Source organism: Rhinolophus sinicus, linkage group LG16 (assembly GCF_036562045.2).
Source record: "Rhinolophus sinicus isolate RSC01 linkage group LG16, ASM3656204v1, whole genome shotgun sequence".
In the NCBI taxonomy this organism is placed as follows: Eukaryota; Metazoa; Chordata; class Mammalia; order Chiroptera; family Rhinolophidae; genus Rhinolophus; species Rhinolophus sinicus.
The window spans coordinates 17,740,858-17,765,874 of NC_133765.1; the positions used below are offsets into that span (position 1 = coordinate 17,740,858).

Sequence of the window (25,017 nt, forward strand, 5' to 3'; positions counted from 1 at the left end):
TAAAAAAATGCAAATACTAATACAGTGCCAGGAGATCAGTGATTGCCTGGGGATGGTGGTGGGTGGGAGGGAGGCAGGACTAAGGGAGTACAAAGGGCCTGAGGAAACTTCCATGGAGAGGGTGTATTCATCACAGTAGGAATAGTTTCACAGGCGTATGTATGTTAAAAGCCTGTAAACTTGAAATAAGTGGTTTATTATGTCAAGTCTACTTTAATACATCTGTTTAAAAAGAAAAAGAAAAGAAAGAAAGAAATCCCATGGCCCTGATCATGTTTATGTGCCACACAGGCTCCCTTAGCTTTTAAGTTTACTTAATCCCAGTGTTTCCAAGTTTGTACCTCAATGTAGTACAGGGTTAAACCATGGCAGAACCAGAGGCAGGCAGATATAGCCAAAGGACTCTGATAGAAAGGTGCTGCCTGATGGAAGACCCCTGGGTGGGCGCTGAAAGTCCTTGAGTATTTAAGGACACAGCTAAACCCAGGTGATGTGCTACAACAGGCCTGGAGACACAAACGCATCCAGCTTACATAAGGTCGAACTCTTCACCAGATGGTCACTAATCTACTCAGGTGCCCTCTCATCTGTGAGGCAATGCTTTTAAAATCATTATAAGGTTCTGCTGTTTTAACGTCACATTATTAACTTCTCTACTTACTTAAATAAGAGACAATAGTCTCTGTGGCAGACTGGATTTTTCAAAAACGGCCACGGCAGTATCTCTGGAGCTATAGCCTCTTCAGAACCTGGCTGCGCCCATCAAGAGGTGGCATCTACTTCCCTTGCCCTTGTGACTGAGCGGGCCTTTGTGACTGCCTTGACAAACAAAATGTGGCAGAAGAGATGCTGTATGACTTCTAAGACTAGATCATTGAAGGCAAGGGGGCTTGCCTTCTTTCTCTTGGGTCGTTGGCCCTGGAATACAGCCAGCATGCTGTGAGGAAGTCCAGGCCACATGGAGAGGCTGCATGTGGGTTTCCGGACACAGCCCAGTGAAAGTCTCAGCCAACAGCCACTTTCAACCACCAGACACGTGAGGGTGGGAGCCCAAAATGGTTCTAGCCCTCCAGTGCCTCAGCTGAACTGAGAGGAGCAGAGATGAGCTGTCACCACCAAGACCCCACCCAAACCATAGATTTATGAGCTAAATGAATATCATTAATTTAAGCCATTAACTTTTGGGGTTAGCAAAAATTAATATAAGACCTAGTCTTATGTTACAATACAATATAATAATAAAATATAATATAACATAACATAATATAATATAATACTGGGTCTTATATTAATTTTTGTTCCAAAAGACACATTAGAGCTGATTGTGCGGTTAGGTCTTATTTTCGGTGAAACATGGTAGCAGTAGATAACCAGACCAGCTTCCTTTCTCTTAGATCTAAAGAGCCCATTTGGAAAGGAAACTATAGGTGAGCCTTGAACAATGTTGGGGGGGGGCGGGGACTTCCAGCAGTCAAAAATCTGCATATAACTTTTGACTCCCCCAAAACTTAACTACCTCCAGTATGTGTGGAGGATTGGTTCCAGGAACCACCCCCTGCCACCCCAACCATGCTGACACCAGAATGCGCGGATGCTCAAGTCTCCTATATAAAATGGTGCGTATCAATGCACACAGTTGGCGCTCTGCATCCATGGACTCCAAACTACAGATTGAAGAGTACAAGCATTTACTGAAAACATGTGTGTAGAAGTGGACCCACACAGTTCAATCCTGTGTTGTTCAAGGGTTAACTGGAGTTTCTCCTTCCTCCTCCCTACATTATCTAATGGTTAATTACCCTTTCCATAATTATATATCATTAGACAGCAATAGAGCATCTTTACAAATAACCTACCTCTACAACAGAGAGGTCACCCTAAATTTCCTGAATGACTTCAGGCTAAATTCATTTGTGAAAAGCCAGAGCATCATGTATATAATGAAATTAGCCTGTCAAATTACAACTCCTCTGTAGACTTCACATTGTTATGTTGGTATCCCATCCAAAGTGGATAAAGCCAAGGGAAAAAAAGATTTCTCACGATGTAAGGAAGTAAAGGCCTGTGTATGCTATTTGAAATAATATACATATTAAGATTATTTGATCCAGACAATTTAATGATTATCCTTTTAGCAAAACAATTAAGCAGCTCTTTAAAATGTTACTTATCTGACTTCTATTTATCAGCATTATTCATAATAAAAATGCCTACCTACTGAAAACTTCCTGAGAAGTCTGCAACACTGCTGGGGATGCAGGGTAGCTTAGTAAAAGGAGCCTGGGGCTGGGCGTTTGAAGACCCAATTGTGTGATCTCAGGCAAGCATGCCACCTTTCTGCCTTACAGTTTCCTCACCTGTGAAATGGAAGCCCCAGTTTTGCATGGTTTCTAGGGACCGTCTCAAGCCTGACTTTTTCCAATTCCTGGGTGCTGATTCAGGGGAAGTATCGTGTTTCTCCGAAAATAAGACCTACCCTAAAAATAAGCCCAATTAAGATTGTCAGCTAGACGGACACATTTAGTACGTTATGATGATGTTCCAGAAGAAGATGACATGACTGTTTGAATAAATGTAGCTTGTTGTACATGAAAAAATAAGACATCCCCTGAAAATACACCCTAATGCGTCTTTTGGAGCAAAAATTAATATAAGACCCGGTCTTATTTTTGGGGAAATACAGTATGAGACCTGGTCTTATTTTCAGGGAAACACGGTACTTTAAATTTTATCTAAGCAAACAAACTCCTGAGACAATTACCTTAAAGTGAACCAAGAGCACTGGCAATCAAACCATTTTACAACATTCAGCAGGTTTTCCCTATGTGGTAAGTGGGAGTTAAATGGGGAAAGAATGAAGGAAAGTGGAAAAGAATCCTGAGTTAAGAGAAATGACAAGCCCCTCTGGCTCTGTTAAAGTCCTCAGGTCCCTCCCACCTCTAGCACTTCCACAAGCCCATTCTGTTGAAGTCACAGCAGGTACATCTGAGAGATGGCTATTGCTGTGTTCAGTCCAAGCCTCTGCCAGGCAGCTAGAAGGTCACCATTTCTGAATATCTTTCCAAAATTTGGGGTCCATAATATAGCTCTGAAAGATGCTCACCATGAGAAACGTGAAAACCAGTATTTAAGAACTGCTATTATATAATTCCTCACTCTTTCAACTGTCATAGGAAAACCTAATTGGTGTCAGCTGGGGGGAAACGTGATAACAAAGACTGCACACTAAAAACACTGATCAAATTAATTAATGGTAATGGTACTAAACAATTACAGTTGACTCTTGAACAACATGGGGGTTGGCACCAACCGCCTGCTCAGTCAAAAATCCACATATAACCTAAGTCAGCCTTCCACGTACTTGGATTCCCAACCACCAGCTGATCCTTGAACAATGCTGGTTTGAACTACGTGGGTCAACTGAAAAAAATCCACACATAAGTGGACCTGCTCAGTCCAGACTCGCATTGTTAGGGTTAACTGTAATAAAAAAAAATTATAGCCCTGACATTTCTGGAAATAGATGTTAATAGTTGCTGTCAAATCATGTTTAAATAGAATGTAAGAAGTACATTGTGATTCTGGGAAAACTTTGTTTCCCAGCTGCTATGTTTGGCATTAAAAGGAATCCCCTGAAAACAGGAAACAGTTCTTTCTCTCCACTGTGACTGTGAGGCGATTATCTAACCTCCACTGTGCACCAGAGAGGACACAGGCCGGGAAGAGCCCATTATGTTAGCTCCTTCTATTCCCCGGTGGCTCCTTGTGGACACATGAACTTCTTGCCTGGATGCTCTGAGCTTTCTGGATGAAGATATCATGTCATGAGGACAGAGAATGATTAGACCGTAGCAGTTTTGATCGCTTCATTGCAGAGAATTTGTGAGTATATGTAAGTCCACATAAAGAATGGGTGGGGCTACAAATCTGGCCATTCTTTTTCCCTTTGTTCAAGTATATTTAACCCCTGGAACACAGTGATATTTACAAACAATAAGATCTTTCTGTATGGGACTTAGCTTCCATTCAAAGTGACAATATAAAGAAAAAAATTAGACTTTCAACCTAGATTTGATTCAGATCAAAACTCTTATCTACTGTTTGCACCTTTAAAAAATTTTAACTCTGGGAAGCCATTCCTGTGACCTAAGATTCCAGTTATAGAAGAGGAAATTAAACCAACTAAGCTTTGCTTGACTACCAGAAACTCTGAATGCATTTTAACTGTACTCTGTCTACTGTAATACTCCCAGCTTTCCTAACCTTTCCCATTCCAGCCTTCTTACCCCAGTCCTAACTTGAATCATGAAGAGAGGATCCTCGGAAAGGAGAGAAAGAGAAGGAAGGATCGGCGGAAAGTGGCACTCCATGTTTTCCCGAGAGAGACTGAGGCCTCTTTAAAAGAGGAAAGGAGAGGTATCAATAGAAATAATATTTCACCCTCAACATTGGACAGACAAGTAGAAGAGGGGTCACATATGCAAAGGATGCTTCTCTATTCCCTGCCCCCTCCCAGCAGGCAGTGACCAAAAAGAATCACAAGAAAACTGAGCTTTTGGGGCCAAACTCCTCATGTGAGGAAAGCTCCCTTTATCCAGAGAATTCACTCATCCCACAAGATCTGAAATGCTGGGAATGAGCAGTGGCCCAGGGAGCGTGTCTGACACCAACAGCCTGGGCCATCCAAGTAGACACTAGCAAGTATCGTATGAACACTTCACACAATTTATTAAAAGAACTTCCGTTTCTCCTATTTATCTATAGACAGCCTAATATTTCAAAGGAGCTGTGAAGTACTGGGCTATTTTTATCTGTCCATTAGTTCTTACTCTACTGACACTCTTCAATCCACCAGGACACACTGAGAGAATAAAGGATAAGTGCTCCTTTGTTGTTGCTTAGAAGAGGGTCAGAAAAATAAAAAAAGACATCCCTCCACCCCAAAATAAAAGCACGCTAGGAAACTTCTAACTGTGGTGAAGCAGAGGTCGATAAATCCTCTACCTGAAAAACAAATATAAAACTGGACAAAATTTTCCCCAAAAAATCGTTTCAGTGCTCTGGAAATCAATCAGAGGCAAATAAATTGAGAAGCATTATTCATAAAAAGGGACTAAAACTTCAGGTAAGAAGTTTCTTGCTGACGCTACTCTCATCACATTTCTTCTTTTAATTTCTTAAAAAACATAACATTGCATGAAGCAATAATTATAACACTATACTACTGGATTTACAACACAAATAAATCTAGTATACCGTGTTTCCCCCAAAATAAGACCAGGTCTTATATTAATTTTTGCTCCATTAGGGCTTATTTTCAGGGGATGACATTTTTTCACGTACAACAATCTACATTCATTCAATTACAGTCATGTCATCTTCTTCTGGAACATCGTCGTAATGTACTAAATGTGTCCGTCTGGCTAAGATCTTAACTGGGGCTTATTTTGGGGGTAGGTCTTATTTTCGGGGAAACACGGTAGATAATAATAACACAAGGGAAGGGGGAGGAAATGGACCTACACTGGAGCAAGGTTGCTATATTTTACCAAATTAAGTCAGAAAAACCTCATGTAAACTGTGATAAGATATATATTGTAATCCCTAGAATAATCATTAGGAAAACAATTTTAAAAGATAGTAATATGTTTTAAAAAAGATAGTAATATGGTAATACTCAACTATATGCCACCTACAAGATTTGCACTAGGAAAATATATATCATGTTAACCGTAATCAAAAGATAGCTAGAGTAGGTGTATTAGTATCAGACAAAGTAGAATTCAGAGCAAAAAATATTATCAAGGATAAAGAAGTTCATTTCATCATGACAGAGGTAAATTGCTCACGAGGACAAAATCCTTAACATTTATAAACCTAATAACAGTTTCAAAATACACAAAGCAAGAACTATTATAACTACAAGGAGAAATACAGAAATCCACACGATAGTCAAGAGATTCCAATATCCCTCACTCAACAACTGACCAAATAGACAGAAAATAGTTAAAGATACTGAAGATGTGAACAACACTCTCAACCAATGGAATCTAACTGACATTTACACATTTCTCCAATAATAGCAGAATAGCATTTTAAAAAACTATGTACCATATTCTGGACTATATACCATATGTTCTCTGACCACAATTGAATTAAATTAAAAATCAATAAAGATTTCTGGAAAATCCTCAAGTATTTGGAAACTAACATATTTCTAAATAATCCATGGGTCAAAGAAGGAATCAAAGGGGAAATTAAATTAGTATTTTGAACTAAATGAAAATATCAAAATTTGTGGGATGCCAGTAAAGCAGTACTTAGGGAAAATTTCTAGCAATAAGTAAGCATCCATAGTAGAAAAGAAGCTTCAAACCAAGATGACAACTTCTACCTCAAGAAACTAAAGAAGAAGAGTAAATAAGACCCAAAGTAAGCAGAAGAAAGAAAACAATAAAGACCAGAGGGTACCAGTTAATTAAATAGAAAAACAAAAACAATAAAGAAAACAAAACACTGGCTCATTAATAGATATATTTCATAAACCTTTAGCCAGATTAATCAGGAAAAAGGAGAGAATACACAAATTGCAATATTAGGAATGAGGGAAGAGACAATATTTCAGATTCTACAAATATCTAAAAAGTAATAAGGGAATATTGTTAAATAATGAACAACTTTATGCCAATAAATTCAACTCACGTAACGTACAAAATTTTAGCAGATCAAATCCAACAATATAGAAAAAGGATAATGCATCATAACCAAGTGGAGTCTGTCTCAGGAATGCAAGGTTGAAGGTTGGTTTAATATTTTAAAAATATATCATCTTAAAAAACCAAAAGATCAAAGTAGAAATCACAAGGAAAATTATAAAATAATTACAGATAAATGAAAATTAAAACACATGCCAAAACTTGTGGAACACAGCAAAATAAATGTTAAGAGGAAATTTATGGCTATAAACTCTTACACATTAAGAAATAAAGGTCTCAAATCAACAAACTAAGTTTTTATCTTAAGGAGCTAGGAAAAGAACAGATTAAATCCAAAGTATGAGAAGATGAAAACAATAAAGATTAGAGCAGAAATAAACAAAATAGAAAATATAAAAACAATAGAGAAAAGCCAATGAAATCAAAACTTAGTTCTTTGAAAAGATCAACAAAATTGACAAACTTTAAACTAGATAAAGAAAAAGAGAACTCAAATTACTAAAATCAGAACTGAAAGTGGGGACATCACTATTGATTTTACAGAAATGAAAAGGATTTTGAGTACTATGAACAATTCTTCACCAACAAATTGGATAACCTAGATGAAATGAACACATTCCTAGAAACACAAAACCTACTAAGACTGAATTATGAAAAAAATAGAAAATCTGAATAGACCTTTAACTAGTAAGAAGACTGAATTGGTACCAAAACCCTCCCAACAAAGAAAAAAGCTCTGGACCTGATGGCTTCACTGGTGAATTCTACTAAACATGTAAAAAAGAAATAATACCAATCTTTTTCAAATTTTTTCCAAAAGTTGAAGAGGGGGAAACACTTTCTTACTCATTCTATGAGGACAACATTATCCTGATACCAAAGCCAGACAAAGACATTACAAGAAAACAAAACTACAGACCAATATCCTTCACAAACATTGATGCAAAAATCTTCATCAAAATAACTAGCAAACCAAATTGAGCAGCATATTAAAAGGATCATATAGCACAACCAAGTGGGAGTTATTTCTGGAATGTAAGGATGGTTCAACATACGAAAATTAATGAATGTAATACACCATATGAACAGAATGAAGGGGAAAAAAACATGATTGTCTCAGTTGATGCAGAAAAAGCATTTGACAAAATTCAACTCCTTTTCACAATAAAAACATTCCAACAAACTTGGAATAGAAGAAAACTACCTCATCACACACACACACACACACACACACACACACACACACGGTAAAAACCCCACAGCAAACATCATACTGAATGGTGAAAGACTGGAAGATTTTTTCTAAGATCAGGAACAAGCCAAGGATGTATGCTTTCGTCACTTCTATTTAACTGGAAGTTTCAGCCAGAGTAATTAGGCAAGAAAGAGAAATAAAAGGCACCCAAACTGGAAAGGAAGAAGCAAAATTATCTCTGCCGATGATATCTTATATGTAGAAAACCCTGAACATTCTACATAAAAGAACTGTTGGAGTTAACAAATAAATTCAGCAAAGTAGCAAGATACAATGAGTAATCTGAAAAGGAAATTAGAAAAACAATTCCATTTACAATAGCATCAAACAAAATAAAATACTTAGGAGTCACCTTAATTCAGAAGGCGAAATCTTGTACAATAAAAACATTGCTAAAAGAAATTAAAGAAGACAAATAAATGGACAGACATGCCATGTTCATGGACTGGAAGATTTAGTATTATTAAGATGTTAACACTACTCAAAGCAATCTACAGATTCAATGCAATCCTTATCAAAAGCCCAATGACATTTTTTATAGAAATAAAAAAACCCATCCTAAAATTCATATGGAATCTCAAGGGACCCCAAACAGCTACATCAATCTTGAAAAAGAACAAGGATGGAGGACTCATACTTCCTGATTTCAAAACTTACCACATAGCTACAGTAATCAAAACAATGTGATACTGGTATAAAGACAGGCATATATACCAATGGGATAGAATAAGACCAGAAATAAACCATGAGGTTATACACAAACGTATGTATGTATGTATGTACGTATGTATGTATGTATATAGCTTTTGATAATAAGGTCAAGACTACTCCATGGGGAAAGGACTATCTTTTCAACACAATGGTGCTGGGAAAACTAGATATGCACATGCAAAAGAATGAAGTTGAACCCTTACCTTAAACTATATATAAAACTTAACTCATGGAACAAGGGCCTAAATATAAGACCTAAAACTATAACACTCTTAAAAGAAAACAGAACAACAGTTGCATGACAATGGATTTGGCAATGATTTCTTGGATAGGTCACCAAAGGCACAAGCAACAACAGAAAACAGAGACAAAATGGACTCTACAAAAATTAAAAACTTTGTGTATCAAAAGGTACTATCAACAGAGTAAAAAGGCAATCCACAGAATGGGAGAAAATTATTGCAAATCATGTATCTGCTAAGGAATTAATATCCAGACTACACAGAGCACTCCTACAACTCAACAACAAAAAACAAACAACCTGATTGAAAAATGGGCAAAGGACTTGAGTTGACATTTCTCCAATGAAGATATACAAAAAGCACTAGCACATGAAAACATGCTCCATATCACGAATCCTTAAGGAAATGTAAATCAAAACTATGAGCTACCACTGTCTGTACACTTAAAAATGGTTAAGATGATAAATTTTATATGTATTTTACCACAATAAGAGGATTTTAAAAAAAATAAATGAATGTAATTCTCTATATTAACAAAAACAAAACAAAACAATCTGATCATCTCAGCAGACGCAGGAAAAGCATTTGAAAAAATCCCGCATCTTTTCCTTATAAAAACGCTCAGTAATTTAGGAACAGCAGGCAACTTTCTCAACCTGATTAAAGGCACCAACAAAACCTAGAGCTACCATTATGCTTAGTGACAGTAAAAGACTGAAGGCTTTCCCTTTAAGACAGGGGTCAGCAAACTGTGGCCCTCCTGACTATTTTGATTGAAACACAGCCATGCCTATTCACTTATGTATTGTCTAGGGCACATTTTGAGGTACATGGCAGAGTTGAACAGTTGCAACAGAGACCTATGACTCAGAAAGTCTAAAATATTTACTGTTTGATATCTTAAGGAAAAAAGTTGCTGACCCCGGACCCAAGATCAGTAACAAGAGAAGGATATCTGCTCCCATCACTTCTACTCAACACTGTACTGGAGTTTCTAGCTAGTACAATAAGGCAAGGAAAAGGAATAAAAGGTATCTAGATTGGCAAATGGCAAAATTATCTATGAAGAAAATGTGACGGAATTCATTTTCCCCCCATTTTTTCATAAGTACTAGGTATCTAGTCCTTATAACCCAGGAAGCCTTCCTTGACCCCCATTAAAAGTAACCATTATTCTGACATATCATAATAGATTGATCTTACCACTTTGGGGACTTCAATTAAATTAAATCACAGTTTGAACTTTTTAAATATCTGGCTGCTTCTCCTCAGTATTATGTGTGAGATTCATCTATGCTGCAATAGTGTGTTTTCTTTTTTGTTTCCATATAGTACTCTATACCACAATTTACATATCCATTCACCTCTTGATGAGTATTTGGGTTGTTCCTAGTTTTTGACTCTTATCAAGACTGTGAACAACTTCATAACTGTCTTTAGGTCAACACAAGTATGCGTTTCTGTTGGGTATATACTCAGGAGTGAAACTGCCTGCTCTATGATACATGAATGTTCAACTTCAGCAGATACTTCCAAACAGTTTTTCAAAGGGCTGGAACATTTCACAATTCCATCAGCAATGTCTTAAGTATTCTTGTCCTACTTCCTTCCCGATATTAGATATTATCAGCTTTTTAAATTAGGCATTCTGCATCTCATCTGCTGTAGTGTTATCTCATTGTGGTTTTATTTCCCTGGTGATTAATGATGTTGAGCACTTTCTCAGCTGTTTACTATTCACCGCACATCCTTCTTTTATGACGTGCCCAAGAAGTCTTCTTATTGGGTAATATAAGTCCTCTAACTTTGTTTTCCAACACTGCCTGGGCCATGTGGATTTCCACATAAGTGTTTTAATCAGCTTGTCAATTTCTATTGGGAAAAAAAAAAAGAAAACCCTGCTGCTATTCTGAGTTAGATTAGATTTACTTTATAGATTATCTGTTCTTCCAATCCATGAACTTGGCACATTATGCCATTTAGTTAGGTCTTCTTTAATTTCTTACTTGACTTTCAAATGCTAATGAAAATTAGATATTTATTTTTTTCTCATTTGTTATTAATTCTAATAGTTTATCTGCAGCTTTGTTAGGATTTTCTACATAATTATATCTATGAATAAAGAATTTTATTTCTGTTTTTCCAGTCATTACAGTTTTTACTTCTTTTTTCCTTACTGCCCTGGTTAGGACTTTCAATACAATATTGAAGAGAAGTGGTGAGAACTGACAGTCTTGTTGCTTTCCTCCTCTCTGGAAGAAAGCTTTCAAAGTCACCAGTAAGCTTGATATCTACTATAGATTTTTTTCTAGGTACCCTTTATTAGAGTAAGGAAAGCTCCTTCTGTTGAGCAATTCGTTCCTTTAAAATAAACAGTTGTTAAATGTTATCAAATAATTTTTCTGCATCTCCTGAGATTAGATCATATTTATCCGTTCATACTGAGAACTTACTCTGAAGGATTTTACTTCTTTGAAATTTTCTGAAACTTGGCATATGGCCAATTTTGATAAACATTCTGTGACCAACTGAAGGAATGTGCAATCTGCAGTTTTCTAGTGCATCAATTTACAGCTGTCAGAACAAACCGGTAAATAGTGTTACTCAAATCTTCTATAGCTGCACTAAATTTGTTTGCTTCTTCTACGAGTATTAGTTACTGAGACAGGTGTATTAAAATCTCCAAATACAACAGAGGGTCGGTCTATTTCTCCTTTCAGTTCTGTCAGTTTTTGCTTTATGTTCTTTGGAGCTATGTTACTAGATGCACATGAATTTAGGATGTACTATAAGTACCTGTGAAGTTTTCTTATTGGGCAGCGTAAGTCTTCCAACTTTGCTTCCCGAGACTGCCCTTACTTGTTTTGATCCTTTCACCATAATGAAATGCTCCCTTTATCTTTAGTAATATTTCTTACTGTGACATGTACTTTGTCTGAAATTAGGATAGCTCTCCCAGCTTTTAGTTAATATTTGCATAGTATACCTTTATCCATTCTTTTATCTTCAGTCTTTTCATGTAAAGTGGGTCTCTTGTATGCAAAACATGATTGGATTTGTTGCTTATAATCTGAAAATCTTTGTCTTTTAACTGGAATATTCAGTCCATTTACATATATTGCAACTGCAATATTTTTGGTTTGAATTTACTATTGTACCCTTAGTGCTTTGTTCTCTTTCTCTCCTTTCCTGCCTTCTTTTGGGTGAATCGAATATTTATTATTATTCCATTCCCCCCACCATTAGCTTCTTAATTTTCCATTTTTATTACTGTTTTAGTTGTTACCAATATATAATTAAAAATTTTCTAGCAGCCACATTAAAAAAGTAAAAAGATATATAATATTAATATATCTTCATTAACCTAACATATTAAAATACGATCATTTCAACAGGCATTAATATTTTTAAATGGGATATTTTACATTCTTTTTTTCCATACTAAGTCTTCAAAATCTGGTATGTATTTATGATCACAATACATTTCAATTCAGACTAGCCACATTTTAAGTGCTCAGTAAAGCATATGTGGCCCATGACCACTGTTATCAGTGCAGATTTCTAGCATGTGAACCTTAACTTATTAGAATCTACCATAAATTAAGAATTTTATAACTTTCTGGACAATTCAAAGACCTTATTAACTATATTTACTGCTCTACCAACTTTTTGAGCCATGTTGTTTTATATTTTAAACCTAAATATATCTTTAAACAAGACATATTTATTATACCGCAGTCAATATCCATGTATATTTATCCGTGACTTACTCCTTTCAGGGCCTGCTGGTGACAAATTCTGTTTTTGTTGATCTTTTGTTAGTTGCCAATCTTATCATTATTCCTCTTAAGTTAGTATCTTTTTTCTCCAATTTATGATGTTTCTCATTAACTTTGATTTTAGCAGCTTTACTATGACACTCCTATCCTTCCCTGTCCTCCTGGGACTCCAATTATACATGTGTTAAACCTTCTATTATGTTCCATATGTCTACTACACTCGAGTATTTTACACATCTTTTCATCTCTCAGTGCTCAGTGCTTCACTGTGGATATTTTTAACTGATCAATCCTCTGATTCACAATCTTTTACTAGGTTGAGAGTGCTGTTAAATGCATCTATTAGAGTTAATAATTTCTGCTATTGTATTTTTTAGTTCTAAAATTTCTATTTTACAGATATCAATTCTCCGGTAAAATTCGCTATCTCTTCACCTATTTTCTTGAACACATTAATCAATCTTTTTAAGGCCTATCTAAGAGTTCCAACATCTGGATCACCTGAAATTCTTTTCTATTACTCATTATTTCTCTTCATTTTCAGTCATTTAAAAATTTTTTTTGGAAGGCCTGGTATTTTTTTTTTTAATTTTTATTTATTTTAAGTGTGTTTTTCCAATACTCATCAGCTCCAAGTCAAGTAGTTGTTTCAATCTAGTTGTGGAGGGTGCATCTCAGTGGCCCATGTGGGGATCGAACCGGCAACCCTGTTAAGAGCACCAGCGCTCTAACCAACTGAGCTAACTGGCGCCCCAGGCCTGGCATTTTTTATGGAATTCTTGACACTGTGTATGACAATATGAGAAATAGGTGATGTCATCTCCCTCCAAAGAGGTTTTAAGTTTCTTTTGGCAGGTAACTAGAATAAGGGCTGTTCACTTTGATCTAGTCAGGGAAAGTTTTGAAGCTAAATTTCAAGTTCATCTCTGCTAGCCAACTTATCTGTAAGGTATAGTTTTTGTTGTTGTTTTTTTTGAGGTTTCTACTGAAATCCTGGAGTGTTTAACAGGGTCATTCCTCTGGCTGACCTTGAACTCTAATTTTTGTCTTCCTAGTACTCTGAGAACAAAAGCTGTGCTTAAGTTTTTATCCTCTTGGCAGAAACTTTCTGCTGAATTTCTCTAAGCCGACCTCCACACATCTTAGGATGTGACAAATTCCTTGAGGGCAAAAACTAAATCAAATATTGAGTTCACTACTCTGAGATTATCTTTTCCCTGGGATTCTGGACCCGCAAATCCTGGCTGCCTTCACAGCTCTGAATTCAAATTTCGGTATTTCTACTCAGTCGTCCTAAAACAAGCTCTGGACCACTGCTTTCTGTTTAGCCTCTTTCCTGTGCCCGGAGTTGGTGAATGCTCCAAGGGTTTAGAAAAGCAGAGGTAAAATACGGGGCTCAACACAATATGTTTTCTTTCTCTGAAATTTTGGCTCTTGCCAAATCTGCCCCACCTGCCCTAGTTAATCCCTAATGCCTTCCAAGTTAATTTTTTTGTTTCATATTTTAAACAACTTTTATGGTAGTTATCAGCAGATTTGGTCTGAGAGTCTAACACACTGTTAACAGAAGTCCATATTGAGCTTTAATTATTGGTGTGCCTTTTACTGACTAGTCCACAAGCTTCCTGAGAATAGGGAACTTCCTTTTTATATCCTGATTTCTGTTAAAACATCCAGCACACTATCTGGCATAGAGTTTGCTATGTATTTGATAAGTTAATTTTTATGTTGGGAAAAATTTCTAGAAGGCAAGTAAAGCACATAAAAACATCACTTCTAAACCATTCAAGCCCATCAATTCTTCTGATTCCACTAATCTCCACTAAGAAATACGCAATCTTTTCTTCCTCAGCCCAAGCATTAATGAACAAATCTCTCAATAAAACTGTACATTCTTATTGCCTATTTGAGATTAAATTACCTCAGGCGGTACTAAAAGCTTTCGTTCATTTATTAAAACTATTTTGTACTAGATTAAGTGATTTCATTATCCTTTAGATTAACCAATCCATTTCTAGGTTTGGCATTTTTATCATAAAACAATGAGAGTTTTCATCCAAAAGTAAAGCTCTCTTAAATTAACCGTTACAGGCTACTTGAGTATATTCAGTTAGGTTTTTACAGAACAAGAAAACAGTACTAGAGAAGTTGTTAAGAAATTCAGAACCCAAAAAAAAAAGTTTACTGAAAGTATAAATTATTTTCTTCTATGACCTGGTTACTCTTATATTATCAATGTCTTGTCAATCCCTAAAGAAACAGCTAAAAGTACAACTGAAAGTAGTTGCCCCTGGGAAGCAGAAATTAGAGGTGATGGAATAGGGCAGTGGATTATCAATTCTCTATAAGCACTTAAGAGTTAATTGCATACTTAAATTTTAATTTTAAAACATAATTGTGTGCAAACTGAGGTACTGATTTTAAAATAAAGGGAAGACTTAATCCTTAAAACAATAATTCTGAAGGTTGTTTATGTAGTGCCATGGACTTACGATATAGCCTTGAGGAAGTCATTTATCCTTGTGTGGGATTTCAGTCCCACATTTGTAAACGTGACAGTAAATCAGAACGTCAAGGCCCTTTCAACAGTAATATCCTGGTATCCTAAAACATCAGTGAACAATAAGCGGCAGGGCACAATTTAAGAGAAAAAAATGTATTTGTTAGATAAAAGGCCAACTCACAAGGGCTTGTTTTATAATGGATAGTTAATGAAATTACAGTGATTAGTACAATTATTCTAGGATGACTCTTAAGAGAGTTAAAGGAAGATGATATGGGTATTAGAGAATCTATCTCCGTTGATTAGACAGCTCCTACGATATAAAGCATGCATGGTCCAAGCATTAATGATGCATTTGGGGCCTGAGAGAGCAGTACGTGCTAACTGTCACGTAACAGTTCCTGCTCTAGTGAGCTAGTTAAGTGTCATAACCTGCCCTTTCCTGCAGACTCTGAGTAGTCAGAGACCAAAAGACTGGTGCCAAACTGCTAGCTGCAAAGGATGCGTATGCTCATTCATATTTACAGCCAGATAAGGAAAGGGCTCTGGCACCCCTTACGTGGCTCTTGATAAATTAAGAGCTCTATCTGATGTATCTTTCAGTTTTAAAAGATTATGCATTTAGAACATCCCATTTTAACTCACAGACCTTGAAATAAAAGAACCAGCATCCTATCTACTTTTAAAGACCAAGAACAGATATCTGTCTCACAGGAAACAAAAGCCAGACAAACAAAAAAGCCACACATATATGTCATTACGGAAGTGTGCATGGGAAGCAAAGAAGGGGGGAATTGGGTTTGTAGCATAAGTCTGCCTAGTGTATGAAAAGGTTTTTCTTTATGTATGTTAACTATTGTGTTTGACATTATATTTCCTCCTGCATTGATAATTATCCAGTAAATGAAAAAAACTTAAGTTAACTGAAGTTCTTAAGTGTGTGTATTTTTTAACCACACACAATTTACCTTAAAATCATAAAATCAGAGAATTTAAGTGGGAAGGAACCAAGAGACATTAACTCATTAATTTAATGCTTGAATTATCTCAACTTGATTATTTAATTATTTAATCAATTTGACGCTTGGCAAAGTTCCATAATCAAGGGGGAGATATGTTCAATTATCTAAAATAACTCAATTTAAGTAGTAGGCTAGGAAAATTTAAAGCTTATATTAGAATACCCAATAACATAGAAGAAAACAATAATTTAAAAATCTATTACACATGTAGTATATGATGGGAAATGTGCATGACCCCATCTTACAGAGAAAACTGAGACTCAAAGAGGCTAAGTGGTTTGTGTAAGGTCACGTAAGAGGCACAGCTGACATTCAAAGCTTATCTGATACCAAAGTCCAAGGTCTTAATCACTACTCTGTGTGATTTGCACTGTTCGGTCTATGGATCACCTACAGTGCTTGTAAAAATGCAGATTCAGGGCTCACTGTATACCTCCCGAATTACACATCTATAGGGTGGGTCTCAGGAATCGGTACTTTTCCACAATCTTCACAGGTTTCTACATACAAGTTTGAGAACTCCCATTCCAAAAATGAATCCCCAATGTATCCCATTACATTCAATATACAGGCTCAGACAGTTACTCAGTTCTGCCATGTGCTAAGCCTTATGTTAAAAGCTCAAAGGAGGCCGAGACAGGCCCTTCTTGTCCACTGGTGAGAATAGACAAAAGCTCACAGTCTAGAAAAGAAGACATACTGCAAACTGACAACTTTTAATACCCTTGTTATATACCCCCTGGGATTTAGGAACACAGAGATAATGAGTCACAGATGCAAAGACCTCAATAGAATATACCCTGAAATACAGAAAACACTGTCCTGGATCAAGTTCAAGTCAAGGAAGAACTTGGCTCCAGCGGCTCTGTGAAGAGTGAGTAGGGGGAAGGGCATGTGTGAGAGATGAACCGTTGCAGGAAGGAGCAGGGCAAAAATGATTTTGTACAGATGCTAACGTCTAACCTGATGGAGCAGCCACTCTCCAGATGGAAGGCATGTAGGGAGAGGATGGGGGGCATTCAGGGCCAAGGTGAGACTGGGGATTTCACAAGAATGAGGAATAAATAAGCCTAGGCAGGGGCTAGACCAATCATAAGGGGTCTTGTTCTCCATGCCAAGACTTTAACCAAATGACCAAGAGGAAGCAGCTTAAAGAGAAGCAGATCACAATTTCAAACTAATTTGGTAGCAGATTAGAAGATGGATAGAATAAGAAAATGACTTACATCCATGCAAAAAACTTGCAAAAAACGTTTATTGCAGCATTATATATAATAGCCCAAGAAAACCAAATGTCCATCAACAGATGAATGAATAACATGGTATATCCACACAATGGAATATTATTTGGCCATAAAAAGGAGTGAGGTATTGATAACATGCTATAACACGAATGAACCTTGAAAACATTATGCTACATGAAAAAAGTCAGTCACAAAGAACCACATGATTGTGATTTCATTTAGATGAAGTGTCCACAATAGGCCAATCTACAGAGATAGGAAATAAATTAGTGGTTGTTTACAGCAACTGGGGAGTGACTGCTAATGGTAAGAGATTTCTTTTTGGATTGATGAAAATATTCTAAAATTGATTGTGGTGATGGTTGCACAACTCTGTGGATATATTAAAAACCAATAAAATGTACATTGTAAATGGGTGAATTAACTCTTATGTGAAGTGTATTTCAATAAAAAATGCTGTAATGGAAAAAAAATTCAGTAGTTGTGCAATACTGATTTATGCTTGAGATTTCAGCCCTGGACCAAACCTGAAGCCACCAGCATTAATGTTCTTGCCACTAAGCAAAGCTGAGAGTACCAGTTGTATGCCTGCTTTCCGGTCTAGAGTATCAAAGTCTTTTAGGCTAGAGTTTTATGACTGGCTTCTTTCACTTAGCATTTTTTCAAGGTTCATCCGTGTTGTATGTAGCACGTGTCAAAACTTCCAATCCATGAACAAGTGAGGGATGTCTTTCCATTTATTTAGATTTTCTTTGAATTTCTTTCAGCAACTTTTCGTAGTTTTCAGTATACAAGCCTTGTGCTCCCTAGGTTAAATTTATTTCTAAGTATTTTATTCTTTTTGATGCTTCTTAAAATGAAAGTGTTGTCTTAATTTCATTGTCAGAGTTTTGATGGCTAGTATACAGAAATGCAAGTGATTTTTATTTTTACATTGACCTTGTATCCTGCAACTTCACTGAATTTATTTATTGGCTCCAATAGTTTTTACATGAATTCTTTAAGGTTTTCTAGATATCAATCATGTCATCTGCAAATAGAAATAGTTTTACTTCTTCCTTTTTAATGTCTTTTATTTCTTTCTTTTGCCTAACTGCGCTAGCTAGAACTTTCAGGAAAATGTCATATAAAAGTGGTGAGGGTGGACATCGTTTCTTGTTCCTTATCTTAGGGGGAAAACATCCAGTCTTTCACAAGTATGTAAGTTGTGGGTTTTTCATAGATGCTCTTGGAAAAGTTCCTTTCTATTCCCATTTTAAGTGTGTGTTTTTTCAATCATGAATGGGTCTTGAAATTTGTCAAATACCTTTTCTGCAGCTACTGAGATTTTATGTTTTTTCCCCTTTATTCTATTGACATGATGTATTACAATGATTAAGTTTCATATGCCAAACCAACTTTGCATTCTTGGGATAAATCCCATTTGGTCATGTTGTATAATTCTTTTTATTTACTGCTGGATTCTATTTGTCAATATTTTGCTGAGGATTTTTGCATAAGGAATACTGGTCTATAGTTTACTTGTGATTATCTTTTTCTTACGTTGTTGTCAGGGTAATACTGGCCTCACAGAATGAGTCAGAACACGTTCTCCCTTCTATTTTTGGAAGAAACTGAGAAAGACTGATGTTGATTCTTTTAAACATTTGGTAGAATTCACCAGTGAAACCATGTGGTCCTGGGATCTTTTTTGTTGGAAGTTTTTAAATTACTAACTTAATCTCTTTAGTTGTTATAGGTCTATTCAGATTTTCTTTCTTCTTGAGTCAAATTTGGTAAGTATGTGTATTTCCAGAAATTTGTCCATTTCATCTAGGTTATCTAATTTGTGAGCATACAATTGTTCACAGTATTCCCTTTCAATCCTTTGTTTCCCTGTAAAATCATTAGTAATGCCTCCTCTTTTATTCCTGGTTTCAGTAACTTTAGTCTTCACGTTTTTCCCTTTGTCAGTCCAGCCAAACGTTTGTCAATTTGTTGTCTTTTCAAAAAATCGACTTTTGGTTTCATTTTATCTTCTGTACTGTTTTTCTATTTCCTTAACTTCTGCTCCAATCTCTATTATTTCCTTCCGTCTGCATGCTGTGAGTTTAATTTGCTCTTCTTTTCCTATTTTCTTACAATGGAAGGTTAGATTATTGAGATTTTTCTGCTTTTCAAGGTAGGTGTTTATAGCTATAAATGTCCCTCTAAGAGCTACTTGACGCCTCCCCTAAGTTTTGGTATGTTGCAAATTTTCCTTCAATTTGGTATGTTGTGAAATTAATTTCTAATTTCATTCCACTGTAACCAGAGAAAATACTTTACATAATTTCAGTCTTTTAAAATGTATTGAGACTAGTTTTATGACTCAGCATACAACGTATCCTGGACTATTCTTTGTGCACCTGAGAAGAATGTGTTCTCTGCTGTTGTTGAGGTGAGTGTTCCACAGGTGTCTTATAGATCTAGTTAGTATATAGTTCATATACATAGAATATAGTTCAAGTCTTGTATGTCCTTGTTGATTTTCTAGCTAGTTGTACCCCAATCATTTACGTGTTTTTTCTTTTTTTGCTAATTTTTTTTATTGTGGCAAAATCTACATAACATAGAATTCATCATCCTAACCATATTTAAGTGTACAGTTCAGTGGCATTAAGTACACTTACAGTGTTATGCAACCATCACTACCATCCATCTCCAGATATTTTCTTTTTGCATAACTGAACCTGGGTGCTCTTTAGACAATGACCCCCCATTAGCCCCTGCCCCCAGCCCATGGCAACTACCATTCTACTTTCTGTCTTTATGAATCTGACTACTCATATAATAAGTGGATTCATAAAATATCTGTCCTTTTGTGTATGGCTTATTTCATTTAGTGCAATGTCTTTAAGGTTCATCCATGTTTGTAGCATGTGTTAGTTCTTTCCTTTTTAAGGCTGAATAATATTTCACTGTAAGTGTATATCACATTTTGTTTATCCATCCACTGATGGACACTTGGGTACCTTCCACCTTTTGGCCATTGTGAATAGTGTTGCTATAAACATGAGTGTACAAATACCTTATCCAATCCATGTTTTCAATTATTTTGGGTAGGTATATACACATGAGAAGTGAAACTGCTGGCTCATACAGTAATTCTATGTTTTAATTTTTTGAGTAACCGCCATATTTCTTTCTGCAGCAGCCGTACCATTTTGCATTCCCATCAACAGTACATAAGGGTTTCAATTTCTCCACATCCTTGCCAGCACTACAAGTCTCCTTTGTATGTAATAGAAGATGGAGACATGTAGACACTTAGTAAATCCTCATCGACTATTATGACTTTCTGAGAATTGAAAGTCCCTTGGAATATACTTGGCTCTTTAATCCTAAATGAAATGAAGATCACTGCCTGAAGTCATGTAGAAATCTGTCTAAAAGGGACTTATTTATGGCATATCTTAATCTGTTCCTCCACTACTCCATTACCTCTTTGATACAAAAATTGTTAGGGAATGTTACAGCTAATTCCTTTATGTCATCTTGGTGAGATGAAGGCTGATGTAATGACATCAAGAATACAGAACTTTTGGGGCCAACCCGGTGGCTCAGGCAGTTGGAGCTCCGTGCTCCTAACTCCGAAGGCTGCCGGTTCGATTTCCACATGGGCCAGTGGGCTCTCAACCACAAGGTTGCCGGTTCAGTTCCTCAAGTCCCGCAAGGGATGGTGGGCTCTGCCCCCTGCAACTAAGATTGAACATGGCACCTTGAACTGAGCCACCGCTGAGCTCCTGGATGGCTCAGTTGGTTGGAGAGCATCCTCTCAACCACAAGGTTGCCAGTTCGACTCCCGCAAAGGATGGTGGGCTGTGCCCCCTGCAACTAGCAACGGCAACTGAACCTGGAGCTGAGTTGCGCCCTCCACAACTAAGACTGAAAGGACAACAACTTGAAGCTGAATGGCACCCTCCACAACTAGGATTGAAAGGACAATAAGTTGACTTGGAAAAAAAAGTCCTGGAAGTACACACTGTTCCCCAATAAAGTCCTGTTCCCCTTCCCCAATAAAACCTTAAAAAAAAAAAAAAAAAGAATACAGAACTTTAATTCCCTTCTCATATTGTACTTCTGTACGGATGCAACAAAATATGAAATGGCAATTGAAAACACTGGCTGCAGGCTGGGAAGTGTCTCTGTAACTAAATCATATGTGAGAACACTAAGACTCTAAACTATACTTTTTAGCAGTCTAATGGATATATTTTAGAGGTTTCCATTTTGTGTAAAATTAGGACTGCCTCTCCAAACATCGTATTTAACTTCACTTAAAACAAAATATTGAAACAAAAAAGAGAGACAGACAAAGGGAGGAAAGGGTAGGATATTAAAATAGTCCAGATGTGAAATGATTACAGTACAAAGATAGTACAGTGGGAAGGGGGAAATGCTATGAAAAACAACTTAGCCAAAAAAACAAAACAAAACAAACTTTAAATGCTTAAAGTAAAATAAACATATTTTCATTTAGTCCAGATGAGACCTCAACAAAAGCATTTAAAACCAAGACTTAAATAAGAAAATGCTATAATAGCTGAATAAAGGTATTGTAAAGATGTATTGTAAAGGGTATTCTGGAAAGGTAAGCAACTGACTAAGTGACACTCTGCCATATTTGTGGCAGACTTTCAATGTGCTAAATGTATTCCAGTAATTCAGTATAGGACTCATTATTTCTTTTCTTTTTTGTAGGACTATCATTTCTAATGTGAGATACGTAGCAAGCTATGACATTCCAGCACCTGGTTTGGCAATTGCTCATGTTGATAAAAAAGTACCATATGGGTTACCTGATAGCCCTCTGTTTTCTTCTGACACCACTTCAGCAAGGCATTTCTCTTTGATCCTCCATATTCTCTTGCCAGTGCTGAGAGGGGGTCCTTCCTTTCTTCCCTGATAATTGAAAATAAATCAAAAGTTGAAAAATTTTTTATTTGAGCATCATTATAAGCCAGAAATCCTACAAACAGAAGAGACCAGTGTTGGTTTGCATTCTTGAACATGATAAATGCACACACCAAGGCATCCAATGGCAAGATGTATCACTTCATTCATTTGGTTTTACCTATCAATTTTTACAGTGTCCTTATAGACCCACCACTGTCAGGGATTTCTGCTATATGAAGTGAAGGACTCTATTCATTACCCACACGGAAACTGGAAGATTCAGTATCGAGTCCATTCACAATTAATGGAATGCATTCCGGGATGCTCAGAAGGAAGAAAAACCACCTGATACTGGCAGCGTCTGAAAGTCATCGTGGCTTCCTTCCATTCAGTAACCTATCCTTCCATAATCTTTATACTTTGGTTTTATTTTTGTTTACTCTTTTTTGTTTCCAATCTTTTATGTCCTCAATTATTTCGTATTTTTTAAAAAATCACTTACTGTAAATACAAAGGACAAGGTTATACAAGGTGAAGGATTACAAGGCATAGTTCCTGCCTTCAAGGTATTTTGTAATTGGGGGAAGCAGATGAGACAAAAGATGACAATAAATAGTAAAATATCCATAAAATATCTCAGACATGTTTACTGCTAAGCTGTACACTCTTTATTGACTGTAGGTAGTTAGAATTTTATCTTGCATAGAAAATGGAATTCTTCTGCAAACTCATCATTCATTCAACACTCCTACCATGCATGGAGCACCACAGGCTGTGCCAGGCAATGTGGGACTGCCGGGCAAGGGATGGTGAACAACACAGGGGCCCTGCTTTCTCAAGGAACTTCAAAGTTTACTATAGGATGGACATAGTATAGAAGCTTGGGGGGAAAAAATTAATGGCTATATATAATTCATTTTGTAAAAATACATGTAGGGTACTTTAGGGCACTGTTAGTTGCCTTGAAGGTAGAATAAATATTCTGCCCCAGACCACACACTGCCTCAAACAAGATTTTGTGATCACCTGGGTGACAGAGCAGGGGAGGCATACAACCCAACTCATCCAGCACGAAATCCCTTCTTTCCAGTAGCTACTTTAGAAGTCGAATACAACATTAAGGAATTCCTGGAGAGAGAGAGAGAGTGCTTTGCAAAATAACCTGCTTCCTGACAAGTAGCATACTCTTAAAAGCTTGGGCTGTTTTTCAGTGTTTAAAAGTAAAGCAGAGACTCTAGTCTCCTACCCCATAAACTTAGCTCAGTAAGTATCCTAGAGGTAATTATGTTACAAGTGGCTTAGTATTCTTCAGCATATTGATTCTGTCTGTACTTACCCTCCAGAGTATGTTAGGAAATCAAAGAGTATACATTTAGAACTGAAGCTTTTCTAGTTGAGAGTTGTACTGAAATAGCACCAACTTATCTTAGAACCAACAGTAAAATACAAAAATATTTCAACATTCAGTTAAGATTGTTGCCTTGAAGAAATATACTTTTACGTTCACGTGCTAGTCCAACAGGTTCCTACTTTGGTTTAAGGGGTTCAAAGAAGTTTGTTATAACACCATAGGAAAAGAGAATGAAGATAAATTTAAGATAAGTGAATAAATGCAAAAAGGCAAGCCAAAAAAAAAATCTTCATCATGCCCCAAATAAAAGTAACTACTACAATCAATGTGAAAGGTTCACTCTGGCTCACAGCAGGTCTGTTTTGTTAGAGAAACAGCATAAAGAGCATCAAAAAAGAATCAACGCTAAGGAGCTGCAGAAAAGAGACTCCTAGAGCTTGGAGGGTCATCTCTCCTAACTTCATTGTAAGATGAGCAAACGCAGGCGAGGAGATGTCTTGCTGAAGATCATAGCTTCTAAATGTAGGAGCCAGGAAGAGTGGGTGCTCTTCCCAAAAATACAAAGACAAGCACGGACAGTGCTCTCCCCCGTATCAGCCAGGGCAGAGCACAAGCTCCCCTCATGAGCTCCCCTCATCACCGCTCCCCTACTTACTACAACAGTGCACTGCTTATGGGGCCACTGTTCTAAGAGGTTGGTTCCCTGGAGGCACGGCTTTAAAACTAAGTATATAATTTGAGTTTGAGAGGCCAAATATCCCATTTTATCCTCAAACCTATAAATCAATACATGGCTACATTTCTGAAACCTATTCCTGTCTCTCCTTCAATTCTTAATACATCTTAAATACTTAATTGTTCTCAATTCCTTTTAATGCTTAATTCTTCTTAATACTTCTTCATGAGTATTTCCTTATTCCTATAAACAATGTATGCTAAATTTTTGACATCTATTATTCTCTTCTAAATTATAAATACTTCTTAGTCCCAAATGGCTTCTGACACTGAGAAACACAAATAAAATATAACATTACATTTTTATGTATTGTTCCTCAATTATTAACATAGCATCATAGTCTCAGCTCCCAGTCTAAACAATTAGAGCCATCGTTAGTTCTCATTTTTTCAGTCCTTTTCTAAAGATCCGTTGCTGAAATTAACCATCGTTCCCTTTGAAAAAGCTCCTGAGTCCAACCCTCCCGTCATCACTTCCACTGCTTTCACCCTGGTCCAGACCTGATAACTTTGTCCCAGAAACGTTACAATAGGCTTTAGCT

At 36.6% G+C, this 25,017-nt stretch overlaps 1 protein-coding gene across 5 annotated transcripts in view; it reads right to left on the reverse strand.

Moving 5' to 3' along the window:
* Nucleotides 1-25,017, reverse strand: part of SPECC1L (sperm antigen with calponin homology and coiled-coil domains 1 like) — a 128,865-nt gene that overhangs the window by 19,853 nt on the left and 83,995 nt on the right. For all 5 annotated transcript variants that reach the window (XM_074321714.1, XM_074321716.1, XM_074321713.1 and 2 more), the window contains one exon: nt 22,293-22,395. In XM_074321714.1, the coding sequence (XP_074177815.1) occupies nt 22,293-22,395 (103 nt within the window). The remainder of the gene's footprint in view (nt 1-22,292; nt 22,396-25,017) is intronic.